Here is a 17,612-nt window from a genome sequence, read left to right on the forward strand (position 1 = left end):
TGAATACAATGAAATTCACCTTGGAACTATAGTATTTCAAAACTGACATTTTTTGGCTGCTTCCACTTTCCGAAATGGTCCCCAATCTGTAATATTAAGCTTGTGTAAGAGGAACCAGTAATGGGGCACAGGTATCATGCATCTAGGTGCTCTGTGTGTTCAAGCATAAAAAATGATGCCTTACAAATGTAGAAACAGTTTGCAACTTCAAAATAAAATTATTTTGACTGATTCCAGTTAGTCTTAAATACATGCTGTGTAAACAACTGTTAAAAGTGCAAAATAAATGGCACATTGTTTCTGAAGGCCATGATGATCAGACCAAACATATTTCAGGCAGATGGCAGAAAGTGTCTCTAATCTGTAATTTGTAATCTGACAATTTCATCACTTGCACTCTCTCCCCCTTTCTCTTTTCCTGCCTCATATACAGATTGCTCCGAACTGTTTATAATTTTCATTCCAAGAGTAAAAACTTTTAAAAAATGGAAGTAATTATTTTGTTCACCTATTTTCATGACTAAAATAAAAGAGCGGTGTTATTTTCATTCATTCAAGAAGTTAATTCGAACCCTGGTATTCAAATTCTGGGGTTTGGATAGTTTAAAATGACACAGTCCAATAAAATAAAATGGTTTTTTTTCTTGGTGTCTTGGTTTTTAGGCCTATTCCTGGGTTATGTAGGGCACTGATTCAGAAAATTGCATTGGATAGACCGTATCAGCACTAGTTTCTTAGATATGGCTATCATGGTTTTTTATGGGTGAGCAGATGGAGACTGGTAGATGGCATATATTTTGTAAAAAAACTAGAACTGAAAAGAGGAAAATTGTTGACATTTTTTAAAATCAGCAGGTCAAACATAACCAGAAAAAGATATAACATTTGAGGTACTGGCCAATATTATCTAACAAAGGCACCACTATGCAGAACAACTAGTTTAACAACTATGCAGAACAACTATGCAGAACAACCAGAACAACTAGCTTAATTTATCAGCAAAAGTGGAGATGAGGAATATGACTATGCCCAGAGTCACCCTGTGGGTTTCTATGGTTGACAAAGGATTCAAACTCTGTTGTCCAAAGTCCAAAGTCCAATATCCAAACCATTATACAATGGTGGATCTTTACAATGGCAACTATTATTTTATTTTTTCTAAAGTATCTATCATGTACACCTATACCACAAAAATTACTGTATATGAGAGTCTGCACTACCTTATGTTTCACTCAAAAGACCTCAAATGCAATTTTCAGGCAAAGAACTACAAATTTTCCAGTAGTTCATCGCCTGAAACTACTGGCTTGTATAATAAGGCATATTAATTACAAATCAAATCATGTGCAGTGTCAAACTAACTCTATGGTTTTTAATGGAGGAAATGGATTGACTGTAAGATTTATACTTTGGATTGTTAGAATAAGACTTAGAATCTTTGTCATTTTCAATATTGTACTCACTCATGGGTGCCCTATGGCAGTATTAACAATTGCTATATTTTTTATGGCTATGTATTGACCTGCTATATTGGAAGCATTAATTCCACATGGCAGGGGTTTGGACTGGGTGAGCCCTTGTGGTCTCTTTGAACTCCATGATGCTAGAAATTACGGAATATCCTCAGAGAAACTAAAATAAACAAGGCTAGTTTATGTTATTTATTGGAAAGCATTATATTTAACGTAATCAAGAAATGAAGTTAGATTGTTCTGTAGAATTTAATCACTGGAACAGTGTCCTAGCTTATTTCCCAAAATCTCTTAGTATGGAAAACTATATTTGGTCCAGCAAATATTGATGTTTCAGCTATACTGGACAGCTGGTTACATTTTTGCGGGGAAAAAACCTAGTTCAACTAAATTTTGAGATGTAATATAAATAATGCTTTCTTGTGATATATGATGTGCATACGTTTAGCAGTTATTCTGTTTTAGTTGGATGTGCTACAGTGTATTCATTTTGTATTAGAAACATCTTTGGCATTTGCAGATGCATATATTCTTTTAAATTATACTCCTTCAACCTGAAATTCAGCTGGGGGGAACATTGTCTGCTTCTGTGTGTTTTTACCACTGCAAAAAGACTTATACTTTGAGAACTATTGTTTTATGATCAATCTTATGCTTGAATGTGTTTATGCAACCTGAATATTTATTTCGTAATCAAACAGAATGGAGCTGGGATTTTTTTGCAACTAAATATATACTGACTATTATCTTCTCAAACTTTACTATATAAGCTTTCACAATTATACTGGACACTAAAAAGTGTGAAATCAAATTCATTAAAATCATTGTATTAAACAATATATTATGCTTGAATCATTGCTGAACAGCAGAGTGTAGTAAGCAGGATTAAAAAAATAATTTCTTGCTTCCTTTTCTTTTTGCTGGTCAAAATATATTCCATATGAAGATGGGGACCTGGAATATTCATATCAGTTTATTGCAAAACTCCGTAATGGTATTCTGAAAGCCAAGCTTTGCTTTTAGAGTGCAAATGTACCACAGTCTTAGAGAGGACATGATTTCTCACATTTTGTCCTTTTGATGAAACACCTTTGCAATACTAGGATGTCACCTTATCCTACAATTTCACACATCAGCTGCCATGGTGTCTGCCCCAAGAGCCCAGTTTCACATTGCACTAATGAGCCAACACCTGTTAGAGCAGAGAAATCTGAACCCTGCTAACAAAGGTGTGCTCACACAGGGAGACAGGCATCGAACATTACCATACTTACCTCCAACATGTTTGTACTCAGGACGGTGGCTGCAGCTCTTACGAAGTCTCCGATTAACAATGTGAAGCCAGGCAAGCTCAAGAAGAAAAAGCAGGGAGAGCAGTGCCTTATGATCGTATTCAAAATATCCTGAAAAGTAGAAGAGATGGATTTTCATTTTTTAAAAACTTGTTTCTTTTGTTAAAAGGCCACTGGTTGCACAAATTGGCAATACTTTATGTTGACATCATTATGCTATATACTTAGGGGGCTAGCAAATTTGAATCCAGCAGCTTAGGCCTCATCTACACTGCCATGTAATGCAGTTTCATAATGCAGCTTAACTGCATTGAACTGCATTATGTGGCAGTGTCGATAGGGCCTTAGTTACCAGTTGAAGGGACCCACCCATGAAAGAAAAAAAAAAGTGTGAGAAAGGATGAATTCAAAAATAATTCTGAGAGCCAATACATTTGATAAAAATATTATAATGAACATTTGCAATTTATCTGCTCAAAAATAAAATTTTAATTTCTGGTAAAACAAACAAACAAACAAACAAACCAAAAACTACAGTTGTCTTGAGTCCCCTTCAGGGTAGAGAAAGGCGGGGTATAAAAAGGGTAAATAAATAGATAATGACATGTAAAGTTGTCAAGAAAAATACGTAACGTAAGAAAGCACTTTGAAAAATCACAATAAAGGGGATTTTACATTAAATAATATCAAAAATTAAAATTACACACAATTATTCTTTTTTTGATGTGAATCTAAAATAACTTTGCTGGTTCTTGCTTATAACCTTTATTTAGGAGATATCAGAAGACCACACAAAGCTGGTATCATAATCTAAGATGACAGAGGTTTTTACACAAATACTGTTTAAAAAGTAAAAGAAAAATCACATGATAGCAGACAGCATTTTCATCTTTGAAATTCCATTTAGGTTAATGTTCAAACTGGTCTTAATAACTTCCTGTGATACATTTTAAAGGCAATATCAGTCAATGCAAACATTCTAAAAGAATGAGCAGATGGATGCAGGAGCTCATGAAGTGGCTGGTAAACTCCTGTTATGAAAGCAGAACAAAAGGCCCACCTTTCCCATAATTAAGGAACTGATTAATGCATTGGGCTCCTCACAACACACCTGTAATTACCAAGAGGTAAGCATTGTGTGGTGCGCCTAGTGTCTGAACAAGCTATATAGCAGCAGATGGGGTTACGTCTCTGTTGACATATGCTACAATAAAAAGACTCATGAATCTTGGCACGAAAGGCAGCACAGAGTAGCATTTTAAAGATTAATAAGTACTAACTGTTAACCTTGCTCAGTATTTTCATAAAAGGCATGTGTCCACACAAGGGAAATTCCATTTTCAACACTCCTTTTGAATAAAAAACAAATAAAATCCCAGAATATTATGAAGTAAGAATAGCTGGAGCTCTATATATCAGTAAAAGCAAAGGCTTACTGCTTCATTTTTTTAAAAGAGAAGAAATTGCAGTCAGTCTTTCTCATTTTTCTTCCAATCTCAGATATCTTTGTTTCCCAAGGTTATTTAGCTGGATGGTAAAGGAACAAAAGATGTGCCCTAGCAGGAATATCTTCTGTGGAACTTACACTCAAATACATGAAGACTGACTGCTGCTGATATTTTACAGATGAACAACGCAGAGCCATTGGTTACCTAAGGTTATTTCCACAGCAAAGGGAAGAATAAGGAAATGATAGGGCCACTGAATGGAGAAAATGATGAAATTCTAACAGGGCAAGAAAAAAAAGCAGAGCTAGTCAACATCTTCTTTGCCTCAAGGAAAACAGTGGAAAAAGTGGAGCAGATGATGCAACATGGAAAATGCAGCACAGAATAAGTAGAGATAATGCCTGACTATTCTAAATTAATTCAAGTCTCCAAGGCCAGGCAAGCTACATCCAAGAGTATTAAAAGACTGGCAAAAGTAATCGCAGAATAATTGATAATTATATTTTAGAATTCCTGGAGAACAGGAAAAGTCCCAGCAGACTGGGGGAGAAAAAATGCTGTTCCCATCTTAAAAGGGGATGAGGATCCAAGCCATTGAAGTCTAATTCTTACATCAATACCAGGAAAGATTCTAAAACAGATAATTAAAACTTGCTCTGTAAGCATTTAGAATGAAATGCCATGATCACCAAAAGTCAACATGGATTTCTCAAAAGCAAACAATATCAGACTAACCTTTTTTCTCTCTTTTTTTGGATAGTGATACAAGCTTGATAAAGAAAATGTGCATGCAGCATATGGGTGGCCTTACCAAAGCAATCCATAATATACTTGCAAACAAGCTAGTAAAAGATGAGCTAGACAATGCTACTACGTACTGAGTGGGCTTGAAATTAATTAACTCTACTCAAAGGGTATAGCTCCATTCTGATGAAAGGTGACTACTGGGGTGCCACAGAGTTATGCTCTGAGCCCATAGGGCTATTCAACATTTTAGTACTTGGATGATGGAATAGAGTATGCTTATCAAATTTAGAGATGACACCAAATTAGAAGAGGTAGCTAATACACCAGAGGGTAGGATCAGGATCCAAAATGATTGAAAGGGAATTTTAACAGGGATAAATGTAAAGTACTACAATTAGGCAGAAAAATGAAACACCAGATATAGTACTGGCGACACCTTGCTTGACAACAGCATGCGTGAAAGGCATCTAGAAGTCTTAGTAGACCACAAGCCGAACATGACTTAACAGTGTGAAGTAGCAGCTAAAAGGTCAATGCAATTCTAGACTACATTAAAAAGAGTATGTTATAGTAGTACCACTGTATTCTATTTTGATCAAAGTTCATTTGGAACACTGTCCAATTCTGGGCACCACAATTTAAGAAAAATACTGACAATCTTGAACATGTCCAGAGGATAGTGACAAAAATGGTAAAAGTTCTGGAAATCATGCATTAGGGGGCTGTGAATGATAAATCTGGAGAAAAATGTTAATAGGGAACATGACAATCATGTTTAAATATTTGAAAATGTCATGTTGAGAAGGTGGAAATCTTGTTTTTTGTTACTCCAGAGACTAGGACATGGAGACACATTAGGAAGAACTTCCTGATGGTAAGGGTTATGCTGCCTTTGAAGGATGCTGGACTCCCATTCTTTGGAAGTGCACCCTTCTTCTTCTTTTTTTTTTTTAAAAAATTTCTATTAGAATTTTGAAAATGTAACTTAAATAAAATAGAGAGATATTAAAATATTCCCACTTCCTTGCACCCCCCATAACACAACTGACTTCTTCCCTCTATTATACTTTGTGTTCTACTTGGTTGCATTTCGGCTTCTGCTAAATATAGACAAGTATACTTAAAACTAGTATATAACCACGAGTAATATTAACAATGTAAGCATCTAATCTTCTGCAAAGCAAAACCACTTCTTTCTCTGCTGGTTTCACCCTGACCGAAGCGGTCAGTGTAGACGTACCTAAGGGGAAAAAACCTGCATTGTAGCATTCTGTGTTAAGTTTCCTTATGATCTTCTGGAGGGAATCAAGGGCCTTGGAAGGAAAGGGATTTGAGTTGCTGGAAAAAAGAGGTTAGGACCACACTTCCTTATCCCTGGTGCTAGTTTTTCAGCACTGCACAATGAATTCAACTTAGTGGAAAGTATCTTAATGTTTCCTCTAAAATAAATATACTACACTTTCCTTGCACTTCTGAATTCCCTCCAAGTTGTCTCTTCTGTTTTGCATTTGCTATTCTGTTATCATTAAACTCAAGAAGATAAATAAAAATAATGCTCAATAATGATGATGATGGTGACAGTGACAATGGTAATTAGCATAAAATCTATCAGTGTGTGACTGCTTTTGAAGAGTTTTGAAAACCAGTTTCAGTACATTTTTTCACTTCATATGATGTCATTTTTTTTAAGTTTAAACCTTTTTGTTCAACCTTTATTTAGCACAGGGCAGGAATATTTAATTTTAGGCCTGCCAAGAGGAATTCAAGCAAAGAGTAAGTTGATCACACAGCACAGTTTCCAGAAGATTAAGTTGGCAGAAAGCAAAAGTTGTTATAGCCAATAACTAACATAATTCAGTAAAATCTCTTTCAAAACACTTATTAAAATATATATAATTACACAATTACATCAGATCCTTGTCTGTAGTTATATAAGTCCCTGATACCTGGAAAAATCAATACAGCCATGTAATGTAAGGTGAGCGAAATTCTAAAAATAATGGGTATATGAATAGGTAGTTTACATTACAATCCTATGTATGTCTACGCAGGGGCAAATCCTACTGGGCTTAATGGTAATATGCACAGGGATGCAGTCTTAAAAATGCAATTAAGTTGGTTGAGTTTTCCTTATCAGGAAATCCGAAATACTAAAAAAAAAAACAAAGCTTTTTGCCAAAAGTTACCCAATTCTGATTTTGGGGAAAGCGGGTTAGTCACCAATGTAGGGCCTGCTAAGTTTTTTCTCAAGGAAACCTGATGGGGGAAGAGGAAAAGATTCAGTTTACATAGGACCCCTGTAAAAAGCAGCATTCTCAGAAACTTCATGGCAGGTGACCTGGAAATGACCGTGTGACGCAAGAGTGGAGTGACTGCACTGGCTGTCACCTGTATCCAGCCCAAAGAAAATGAAAAAGACAAGTAAGATAGGGAGGACTTTCTCCTCCCTTTCCCATTACTTTGTTAAAAGGGTGGCATGTTTGCTGACAATCATTGAGGGAATATTCAGCAGTCACTGGACACGTGATTAGTCCCCTTTCCCCAATCTTCATTTATTATGTAAATTCAAATATAGGCATTCCAAAATCTGAAAAGACCTCAAAATCTACACCACTTCTGGTCCCAGACATTAAGGATAAGGGAGATTCAACCTGTAATAAAATATTTAAAATGCCAGAGGAATTAAGATGACACAGATTGGTTGGCAGCTAATAGCCAGTGATAACACTGGAACATGCTAAAGATCAGTTTATTTTGACCTATTTTAATAAAAATAAGAAATCACTCCTTCATACTTTGTAAGTCACTGTGAGAGTTCTGTTTTTTTTTAAAACCATCTCCATGGCTACAATCTTTTTGCACACTCACATATAAAGAAAGTTCAACTAAGTCTACAGTGCTTACTTCTAAATAGATTCAGTATAGAATTGGACTTTAATAAATACGTTAAAGAGACTGGTCTCACAGACAATACTCAAAATAGATACCATCTGGAACCATTTGTCTCCCACTCTGACTGTCTTGGTAGAAAAGCAGCATATAAATATAATAAACTAAAATAAATCAGGTGAGGAAATATCATGTTTTTACTAAATAATAGCAGATTTGTCTGAGATGATCTGTCTCTAGTTTTTCTCTTTATGTCTCCTTGGTTTCTCTTTCATATCCCATTAGTGAAATGCTACGTCCTTATTAAATCAGGCTCCATTTATAAACTTTGGTGGATACTCAAGACCACAAGTCTTTCTTGCTCCATTGTGCTTATTATGTATGTTTTCAAAGGTTTAAGAGTTGGAAACAACCTTTCATATGTATCTGTTGACACTGGCAATGTTGCAGAAATCTGAAGAAGTTTCTTCACATTCAGAAAAAAAAAATTGTCTATCACAGACAAGATATACTTCCAGTGCATTAGATTGTTTTTCTGCAGGTGCAATCTTTTTCCATTTTCTACACCACAAGTCAAACTCTTCCATCAGTGTGTCAGTATCTTGACAGCATTCATTGTAAAGTTCTATGCACTTGTTCAAGTTGAATTTTAGATGGCCACAATTAATAAGGAGGAATACGTGCAATTCCTGAACTACTTCCCTGTGCTTTGTAAACCTTTATTGAAGCTGACTACAGAAAAAGTCCAGAAATGAGATATACATATTTAGCCTATAATATTCCATTGGTGTTGATGAAGTTGCCTGGATGTTGCTTTTACATGTTTGCCTTGAACAGATGTAGGGAACCCTAACCTTTCCACCCATAGACTCCACCACTTATCCTGCTGTGTGAAAGATCTGAAATTCTTTCACAGATTCTGTGCGCATTTCCCTGGATTTTCTAAAAGATTGTCGACATGTTGCAGACTACAGAAAATGTCCATATCTACTCTTTGTAATGTTTTACCAAATGATGGGATAATGTAAATTGGTGGAAAAGTGATAGTGTGAATAAATTATCAAAATTTGGTTGTGATGGTGCTTGCATTTCTGGAGGAATTATAATTTTTGCTTCTCAAAAACTTAGCATGGGGATTTGGTTAATCAGTTAAAATTTATAAGTAAACCAAGGTCATTTTTTTAACCTGAATTTTTTTTTTGGGGGGGGGGAGGTTGATCTCGTAACACCCTCCTTCCCCAGTTACGGGCTTGTGTAACACATATTCAATTACATCCTATGCACTGAAAAATGAGGCACATGTTACTGGGCACTTGGACCAAGCTCAGAAGTAGAATCTGTCCTGTTTATATGCAAGAACCCTGATTTTCTAGAGCTGTGATATAATAGTTGCAAGTATGATTAGCACACCAGACCATTGTTCAAATCCTCACTTAATAATAGTAATAGTAATAATAATAATAACTTTATTTTTGTATCCCGCCCCATCTCCCCGAAGGGACTCGGGGCGGCTCACATGGGGACCAAGCCCAACAACATACAATAAAATACAGTGGTATAAAATACACAGTATAAAATACAACATAAAACACATAACAATCACAACAGAATTAATACAAGCCCAGTGGTGACCCTGGCCATGTTACACTCTGTCAGCCTCAGAGGAAACCCCTTTCTGAACAAATGTTGCCAAGAAAATCCCGTAACAGGTTCACCTTAGGGTTACTATACGTTGGAAATGACTTTAAGGCTGGATCTCAACACAGGATTTGCATGAATGCATAATTCTAGCTCCTTCTAACAATAATCTTATTGATTTGTATGTTAATACTCTTATTTAAACTCAGTAGTTTAATTCTCAATTTTAAACTTAGGGTTGTATTGTTGCACTATTTGATTATAAATCTTTTATTAATGAAATGTTAGCCATTAACAATGTAATTTCTCTCCTCTCAGAAGAGTAAAACCTTGTTCTAACTGAAAGTGTTGATCATGTGTCTAATTTAACCTGGATTATATTAGACTGAGTATGAGTACAACTATTCCCATCTATAGAAAACAGCCATGAGGCTAATATTCTTTGTCATACAACTAGTTTTTTATGTGGAGTATTTTTTTTCACAAAAGAACTTTAAGTCAGCATTAACTAGCAACTACAATTTGACATTTTACAGCCTAGACATAATTTGACTATCCCAATTAAAGGAATTTCTAGTGGAATGTAATAGCATCCTTTATCATTAGCCAATGTATTTTTTCAACTTTTATAAATGTGATTAGATTACTAAAATACCATAGAGGATGTTGTGGATACTAAGAGTATTATTTAAACTTATATATATTGAATTCTGGTTATTCCTTTGCTGGGTTGAATTCTTTAAAAAAGATTTGGAAAGGTTAATTTCTGTTCTATGACCTTTTAACATCTCGGTGGTTACAAAAACTTCTGTTTTCTAATATTGGAACTTGTTCATATTTATTCCATCCCTGTAAAAGGACTTGGTTCTACGTAACATTCTAAAAAACTTTCAATCTGGGGTGGACATGTTTTCAAACCTTAGATCCCGTGCTGGAGAACAAAAGGCAACACATATGTCTGCAAACACACTACTTTTTTCACCCCATCTCTCAATTTGTTCCCAGTTTCTTCATGATGAAGACAAGTACAGGGCTGTGAGATGCATTCCATGTTACACTGCTTCTGAAGGCCAACACAAATGAAATTGGTCTTTTAAAAATATTTAAACATAGCCCTTTAAAAATCTGAATTGTTGGGTATTTGAACAGCACAAAACCAAAAGATCTTAGTGAGTCTGAGATCCATTCAACCCATCTGCACCAACAGACCTAAGATGTCTACAAACATGGTTGAGATCCAGTGATGTACTCTGACTGGATCCTGCTTTCATCAGTGAAATTGAGACTTTCTTTCAATTTCCTTTACTGTATCATCTGTGGTATAAAAATTGCTATGGGGTGAGGGATTCCTAGCTTCTTGGAACAAGATTTTAGGGTGCACACGGGCTATAAGAGGAAGAAAGGTCTTCCTTCTACTGATCCCACTGATGGAGGCAGCAGAATCTAGCAGATGTTGGGCTCATTGGATTCTTACATTTCTGTCAAGACCTGGGAATTATATTTCATTAGTCTGTATGCTGTAAGGCAATCTGAGCACTGGAATATACAAGACATACTCACTCTTCCAGATTGGGCCTCTCTCTCCACCTCTGAAATCAATAGTGTTATTTTTAAGGTTTAGGTGGGTAAAGCACCAGGGAGTGACAATATCCCTCCTGAGATGCTTATAGAAAATAATAGTTGGTGGGCCCTAATCCTAGCAGCATTATTCACATGCATAGATTGGTCTGCATGTATACCAGAAGTCTGGGGGCTTGCTATCATTATTCTAGTATATAGGAAAGGGAAATGTTCAGACTCTGAAAACTATAGGCCAATTAGCTTGCTAAGTGCAATCAGATGTATGCTCATCACCTCCTTGAAAAACCAGCAATCTGGATGGAAGAGGAAACCCTTCTAGAAGATGAGCAAGCAGGTTTTAGACTGGAGTGCTCTACTGGAGATCATGGTATAGTTTTACACCATCCTATGGATAAATATTCATCTAGGACAGTGGTTCTCAACCTGTGGGTCCCCAGCTGTTTTGTCCTACAACTCCCAGAAATCCCAGCCATTTATCAGCTGTTAGGATTTCTGGGGCCAAAACATCTGGGGACCCATAGGTTAAGAACTGATCTAGGACCAACAGAGCGCTTTATATAACCTTCGTTGCCTTAAGTCTGCATTTGATATGATTCCCCGAGATAGGTTGTGGTAGTAATTGGAGATAACTAATATTGACAGGTGCCTGTTGATTTTGATTCATAGCCTTTATGAGAAAACATGTTTGAAAGTGAGATGTAACAGGGTAGGCCACTTGACCAAGGCCATCCCAACACATGAAGATGTAAGATGTTGTGTGCTAGCACCTCCTTTAATATTTACATTAACTCTTTGGCTAGAAGTTTCTCTGATTCAAACGTTCATCCTCCTAACCTAGCATGTAGACCTCTGTCAACCCTTCTTTATGCATGTGATGTGGTACTTCTCTCTTTAACTTGCATTGGCTTGTGGCAGTTATTAAATGCTCTGGGTAGTCATTGCAAAACTGAAAGCTAGCAATTAACTACACTAAGTCCAAAGCCCTAGTGTTTACTAAGAAATGGAGCATACCTAAGTGGCAAATAAAGAGCACCCAATTGAGCAGGTAAAATCCTATAATGTGACTTTTCAAACTTCAGACTCCTGGAAAGTTCAATCTACTAATGCCATTGCAAATGCTCAGAAGTCACTTACATCCTTTTTTTTGTTTTTTGTTAAAAGAGGACAACATGTTCCATCAGCTATAAAAGTCTTTAATGCTAATGCCACGGATGTTATATGGTGCACAGTGGTGTCCATATAGTAATTTTGTTGCCATGGAATCCACACAGTCAAAATTTTTGAGATCTATCCTTGGTCTTACTAGTTGTGTGCCAAATGGACTTTTACGATTAGAAACAGGCCAAATGTCAACTGAGTCACAGGCATGGATCCTTACATTGAATTTCTGGTTAAAAATGTTTTTTACCCCTGTGGAATTGGCTCCCTTAGTATTAACTGACAGGTTTCATTCTAGATAGAAAAATACACTGGATGAGAAACTAGATAAATTGGATTTCTCATGAACCACTATTTTGCCAAAGGGATATACAAAAGGAAAAATATCAGTGAATTATAGACAATGAGTTGCTGTACCATGTAAGTGTAGGTGCTATATATCCTGAATTCAGGGACAGTAGTCAACCTTTTATCTTAGCAAGTCATTTTCATATTTTAACCCTTCCAAAATACAGAAAAGAATTCTCCATAGAAAAATTTAATGTATTACCATCAGCCTTATTAGAGGCGATGTATAACAATGTCCCCTATGATGTACGCTTATGCCCTTGTGGTGGCGGCGGCTCAGTGGAGATGATAAGACATATATTGTTATATTGTTCTTTCTACAATGGCTTCCGACATACTTTTATCCACCCAATTCTACAAAGCATTACTGAAAAAACTGATGAGTTTTACATACATTATTTGCTGGTAGATCAAAATCCAATGGTAACAGTTAAAGTTGCCAGCTTTTGTGCTGCTGTGCTCACTTGTAGGCAAAAAATGACATCATAAACTTAAGGGAATTTTAACCTGCATTTAATGGTATTTGATTTTATGTGATTTTGTTATTGATAGTGTTTGTTCGGTTCTACTGTTTTGTCTGATTTGTTGATGGTAATAAATTTCATTCAAGGGCATTCATTCATTCTAGCAGATGTACAACACTGGATCCTGTGGTCAAGGCTTTGCTTGGAACTATATTCATTCTAGTTTAGTAACATTTAGGGGTGATCCAGTTTCTTGTTTCCCCAAAAATAAGATGTACCCCAACCTATCATGATTTTCCAGCATTTCTGAGGATGCTTAAAATATAAGTCCTATTTCAAAATTAAGCCCTAGATATAGTTCATTTAAAAAGTCAATTTGGAAAATTAGACTGCCCTTGAAAACAAGCCCTAATGCATCTTTTGGAACAAAAATTAATATAAGACTGTTTTATTTTTGGGGAAACAGGGTAGCTATATTATTTTCTTCTGGATCACTAAGAATATGATTCATTGTTAGTATGCTTTATTCATGTCTAAGGGTCAAACAAATGCATTCTCTGTATGCCATCCTTCACTGGATCCTTCTCAATGATCATCCTGTGACACAAGTTTAGGCAACTTGTTCATATTCATAAATCAAGGTAATCAAATATTTTTGACATTCTCTTCCAAACAGTTTAAATATGTAATGATGAAAATACACATTCTATGAAGTAATGTGGTGAAGTGATTTTGCTTCCTAGTAAAGCAGCTTTAGGAAGAACATCTGTTATTTGCCAATGATTTTGAGATATACAGTGTGTGTGTGTGTATGTGTGTGTGTGTATATATATATATATATATATGGGAGTTTAAACATACCAGCTTGTTACCTTCTCTTCAAAATGCAATTATATAAATGTAAACAGCATTCAGCAGCTTGCAGCCTAGTAAATCAATCATTTTAATTGAATACTAGGTACATAGTAACTGGAACACCGTAAGCAGAAAGAAATGCACATGGAAATGGCAACCAAAAGTGGTTTTTAGTTTATCCAGGGTTTTCCTCTTTTCTTCTTTCATAATTGATCTATAACTGCCTAAAATAATGTTGGCTGATTATGGTTCCAAATTCATTCAACAATTACCTGAAATGAAAATGTAAGATGGGAGATTTGTTCTGGAAGCATTTCCATTGTTTATATAATTGCAGCAGTCTCATTTAGTGTTGATGCCGTTATAGAAAAGGGCAGAAAGAAGCCTTACAAACTATGGCAATTCAAAATGATGCACTGTAGTATCATAAAAGGAAAAGTGGAGGAAAGAACTGCAATGTATGCCATCGTAAAATGGATTAACTCTATAAATGCCTATAAACGGTCAAAAGTGAACAAAAATGTAAAAAATATATATTGCAAGATTATTTTTAAAAAGTCTTCCACTTGTTTTATCAAGTTCACAGGAAGGCCAGTTATAAAAATACTCCCTTTCGATTCTAGTTCAAAGTATTGTCATTTATAAATGTAACTGGATAGCCTACCATCTGTCTCTTAGAAAGACTCTCGGTTGTTCCTTGCCAGGAATAAACTAGTATTTTTTTTTTTTGCAGATTCATTCCTGTCTTTAATTATGTAGAACAGCACAAAATTTCAGACACTGAAGGGCTTATCTTCTTTTCTCTTTTAAAAGGGAAAAGTTATTCAAATTAAGTGGCAGCTGTGGTATAGCAGGCAGTGAAATGTTTAGCACCATTTTCCAGTTCCACAACTTAGATCAAGCAGCACACTGTAAATATTTGGTTGATATTTCTAAATATCAAAAATTCTCAATGAAGGCAACAGTAGCCAAACAACACCAACATGTAATTAGTTAACAAATAATACATCCAAGAATCCATAAATGCCTTCTACATAGGAATATTGTATTGCACAAATTATCTGGTTTCCATCTGTGACCTTTAGCTATTTTCTTGTACATTGTTTTTGTTGTTCTGGCATTTTCTGAGGTTTATAAATTAAGGTTTACAATTTTCTTTGCATTCCAGTGTACCATTGAGCTTGTACAAATTATGTAGACTGCAAGCTCTGTATCACAGTGCATTTAATTTATATTATTCCTTTCTTTGTTATATGCTGTTATTGTTGTGAGGGAATAAATCGTTAGATTTACACAAGGATATAGAAGTGATGTCTTTTTGGTATGATTTGTCATTTTTGCTATGATGCAACAGTTGCTTAAGATTGTTTTATCAACTGTAAAGCTTCTTGGTTAGTGTAAGCCAAGACAGAAGGCCAAATAGCTCATATACTAAGGGGGAAAAAGCTAATGAAAAGCTAGTCACTGCTCAAGTAACAAGAAGGCACAGTACAGTCAGTGACAGGGAAAGTGTCCAGAAAACCTCTTACTGACAATTTACCATACAGAGGATGCCATTCTTTGGAATTATGGAGCACAAAATCATGACAACTCTAGCATTACTGGGAAGGTCAAGACTATGTCAACATTCAAGGAATACAGACATTATCTCGCTCGGCTCAATGCAGTATTAAATTCACACTCATATCCATATCACAATTTAAAATTATTCTAAAACTGAATAACATTCTGGATAAATGTAACAATGCAGTTATCTCTAGAGGTCCACAACACAGGAAATAACATTGTCTCCTTAATTTGATTGAATGGTTAAGATGTAACCCTGACAAGACAAAGGTATGACTGGTGTGTGGCCAATCTGTCTAGGATGTCATATTCAACTGGCTTGGGCTAGTCACACTCGGTCTATGTATCAGGTGATTTGTTTGTGGCTGCTCATCCATGCAGCAATGAAAAGATTGGCTTCAGTAATACAGTGTGCTTTTCACATGCCAAGACTAGTACCCTGGCAACAGTTCCTTTCCTCCTGGCAGAGGCAAATTGGCTCCCATCATCCATATTTTGGTAGCCACCTTGGAAGATAGTTTGGATACTGTGATTATTAGAAAATATAGCTGGAAACTATCATTAGGAACATACTTTGCACATACGTAAATGAACTCTTGCCTACCAATCCACTTCAAGGCTTCATTCAAAATGGCGGCCTCCACCTTTCCAGTACCAAGGTACATGTAAAGATGAGTGCTTCTATATAAAATTGCCATTCAAACTTCTTTGAAGGCTCTTCTTCAGATGTATTCACCAAAGGAGTTGAAGAGGTTGGCCATGAGGAGGGGGATCTCTGCTGAGGTATCTCACTTTTATGAAACTCTCATCTCATTTATGTTTTTTCAGTTGTGGGCCAAGACATTTTTATATTTCTGAACTTTTACAATCTATGGGCTTTATCATTTATTCCTGATTTTATGCAATGGATATGTCTTCTATGATTTTTATTGTACTTTTATGATTTACTCATTAAACCACCTATAGAAAATTTGCTCAGAGAGATAGGTCTAAATCAGTTGCTAGTCATGCTTACCACTGAATCAATTGGATTTACACAAGCAGTGATTTACTATTCACAGAAATTTATTACTGCAAAGATACAGAATGGGGGACGCCTTGCTAGACAGCAGTACATGTGAAAAAGATCTTGGAGTCCTTGTGGACAACAAGTTGAACATGAGCCAGCAATGTGATGTGGCTGCTAAGAAAGCCAATGGGATTCTGGCCTGCATCAATAGGGGTATAACATCTAGATCCAGGGAAGTCATGCTACCCCTCTGTTCTGCCTTGGTCAGACCACACCTGGAATACTGCGTCCAATTCTGGGCACCGCAGTTGAAGGGAGATGTTGACAAGCTGGAAGGTGTCCAGAGGAGGGCAACTAAAATGATCAAAGGTCTGGAGAACAAGCCCTATGAGGAGAGGCTTAAAGAACTGGGCATGTTTAACCTGCAGAAGAGAAGGCTAAGAGGAGTCATGATAGCCATGTACAAATATGTGAGGGGAAGTCATAGGGAGGAGGGAGCAAGCTTGTTTTCTGCTGCCCTGCAGACTAGGACGCAGAACAATGGCTTCAAACTACAGGAAAGGAGATTCCACCTGAACATCAGGAAGAACTTCCTCACTGTGAGAGCTCTTCAGCAGTGGAAATCTCTCCCCTGGACTGTGGTGGAGGCTCCTTCTTTGGAGGCTTTTAAGCAGAGGCTGGATGGCCATCTATCGGGGGTGCTTTGAATGCGATTTCCTGCTTCTTGACAGGGGGTTGGACTGGATGGCCCATGAGGTCTCTTCCAACTCTACTATTCTATGATTCTATGATTTTATTCTGTAAGTCTACTCTAATTAAGACTTGCAATTGGATTTTGGTCTTCATTTCTGCATAATTTTTCTATAGGCGGTGTAGTAATGAGCAAATTATAAGAGTACAATAAAAACACAGAATTATATTACAATATTAATCATTATGCCTCTTCTTTCAAATTATCTTAGTGTATACATTCTGATCATATAGTGAAACTTTCACACTTCAAGGCTAGCTTCCCTTTTCTGGACTTCAGATTTGCAATTTCAGCCTAAATGTGACCTCCTTGGTAGTTATATGAAGTTTCAGGTAGTAATTCTGCTTATTTCTGTGCTAGAGCAAGGGTTGAAGAACAGATTCAGGAACTATTT

General features: G+C 36.2%; 1 protein-coding gene across 6 annotated transcripts in view; it reads right to left on the minus strand.

Moving 5' to 3' along the window:
- Nucleotides 1-17,612, minus strand: part of ralgapa2 (Ral GTPase activating protein catalytic subunit alpha 2) — a 205,701-nt gene that overhangs the window by 98,112 nt on the left and 89,977 nt on the right. For all 6 annotated transcript variants that reach the window (XR_010005277.1, XM_008109089.3, XM_062977917.1 and 3 more), the window contains one exon: nt 2,747-2,875. Coding sequence is in view for 5 of the 6 variants with exons in the window: in XM_008109089.3 (XP_008107296.1) it covers nt 2,747-2,875 (129 nt within the window). In the remaining variant the exon portion in view is untranslated. The remainder of the gene's footprint in view (nt 1-2,746; nt 2,876-17,612) is intronic.

Source organism: Anolis carolinensis, chromosome 4, assembly GCF_035594765.1.
Source record: "Anolis carolinensis isolate JA03-04 chromosome 4, rAnoCar3.1.pri, whole genome shotgun sequence".
Taxonomy (NCBI): Eukaryota; Metazoa; Chordata; class Lepidosauria; order Squamata; family Dactyloidae; genus Anolis; species Anolis carolinensis.